At 51.3% G+C, this 1,763-nt stretch overlaps 1 protein-coding gene across 1 annotated transcript in view; it reads left to right on the plus strand.

The window, feature by feature from the left end:
- Positions 1–106: 106 nt before the first annotated feature.
- CARM1 (coactivator-associated arginine methyltransferase 1) overlaps positions 107–1,763 on the plus strand; it is a gene marked incomplete at its 5' end in the record, with an annotated part of 23,122 nt that continues 21,465 nt past the window's right edge. The window contains one exon of the mRNA XM_011994674.1: positions 107–128. Coding sequence (XP_011850064.1) covers positions 107–128 — 22 coding nt within the window. The remainder of the gene's footprint in view (positions 129–1,763) is intronic.

The raw sequence follows: 1,763 nt of genomic DNA on the forward strand, positions 1-1,763 counted from the left end.
TTTTTTTTTTTTTTGAAACGGAGTCTTTGCTCTGTTGCCCAAGCTAAAGTGCAGTGGTGCTATCTCAGCTCACTGCAACCTCCACCTCCCTGATTCAAGCAATTCTGCCTGCCTCAGCCTCCTGAGTAGCTGGGACTACAGGCACGCGCCATCACGTCTGGCTAATTTTTGTGTTTTCAGTAGAGATGGAGTTTCTCCGTGTTGGCCATGCTGGTCTTGAGCTCCTGACCTCAGATGATCTGCCTGCCTCTGCCTTCCAAAGTGCTGGGATTACAAGCATGAGCCACTGCACTTGGCCAGCTGTTTGTTTGTTTGTTTGTTTGTTTTGAGATGAAGTCTTGCTCTGTCACCCAAGCTGGAGTGCAGTGGTGCGATCTCAGCTCACTGCCGGCTCCGCCTCCTGGGTTCACGCCATTCTCCTGCCTCAGTCTCCCCAGCAACTGGGACTACAGGCGCACGCCTCCACGCCCGGCTAATTTTTTTGTATTTTTAGTAGAGATGGGGTTTCACCATGTTAGCCAGGATGGTCTCGATCTCCTGACCTCGTAAACTGCCCGCCTAGGCTTCCCAAAGTGCTGGGATTACAGGCGTGAGCCACCGCGCCTGGCATTTGTTTTTGCTTTTCTAAAGAGATGGAGTCTTGCTATGTTGCCCAGGCTGGAGTGCAGTGGCTGTTCACAGGCGGAATCATAGCTCACTGCAGCCTTGAGCTCCCAGGCTCAAGCAATCCTTCCATCTCAGCCTCCTGCGTATCTGGGATCTCAGGCATGCACCACCATGCCCAGCTAATTTTATTTTTTTTTGTAGATATGGGGTCTTGCTATGTTGCCCAGGCTGAGGTTGAACTCCTGGCCTCAAGTTATCCTCCCATCTTGGCCTCCCAAAGTGCTGGGATTACAGGCTATCTCTTTGTTGTTGAGTTAAAAAAGTTCTTGGCCCAGCCCAGTGGCTCATGCCTGTAATCCCAGCAGTTTGAGATGCCGAGGCAGACAGATCACATGAGGCTAGGACTTCAAGACCAGCCTGGCCAACACGACAAAACCCCATCTCTACCAAAAATACAAAAATTAGTGGGTGTGATGATGCATGTCTGTAATCCCAGCTACTCAGGCTGAGGCACAAGAATCGCTTGAACCCAGCTACTCAGGAGGCGGAGGTTGCAGTGAGCCAAGATAGTGCTGCTGCACTCCAGCCTGGGTAACAGATCAAGTATCTGTCTCAAAAAAATATTTAGGCCAGGCACAGTGGCTCACCTCTGTAATCCCAGCACCTTGGGATGCTGAGGCAGACAGATCACTTGAGCTCAGGAGCTCGAGACCAGCCTGACCGTACAAAAATAAGCTGGATGTGGTGGCGCACACCTGTAGTTCCCCCACTACTCGGGAGGCTGAAGCAGGAGAATCCCTAGAATCTGGGAGGCAGAGGTCAGAGCAAGCCAAGATTGTGCCACTGCACTTCAGGCTGGGCGATGGAGTGAGACTCCATCTCAAAAAATAAAAACATAATAAAATGAGATAAAAAAAAATAATTGTTATGGCTGGGCACGGTGGCTCAAGCCTGTAATCCCAGCACTTTGAGAGGCCAAGACTGGCGGATCACGAGGTCAGGAGATCGAGACCATCCTGGCTCACACGGTGAAACCCCATCTCCACTAAAAAAATACAAAAAAAAGACTAGCCGGGGCCGGGCACGGTGGCTCAAGCCTGTAATCCCAGCACTTTGGGAGGCCGAGGCGGGTGGATCACGAGGTCAGGAGATCGAGA

This window comes from Mandrillus leucophaeus, unplaced genomic scaffold, assembly GCF_000951045.1.
Source record: "Mandrillus leucophaeus isolate KB7577 unplaced genomic scaffold, Mleu.le_1.0 Scaffold112, whole genome shotgun sequence".
Classification (NCBI taxonomy): Eukaryota; Metazoa; Chordata; class Mammalia; order Primates; family Cercopithecidae; genus Mandrillus; species Mandrillus leucophaeus.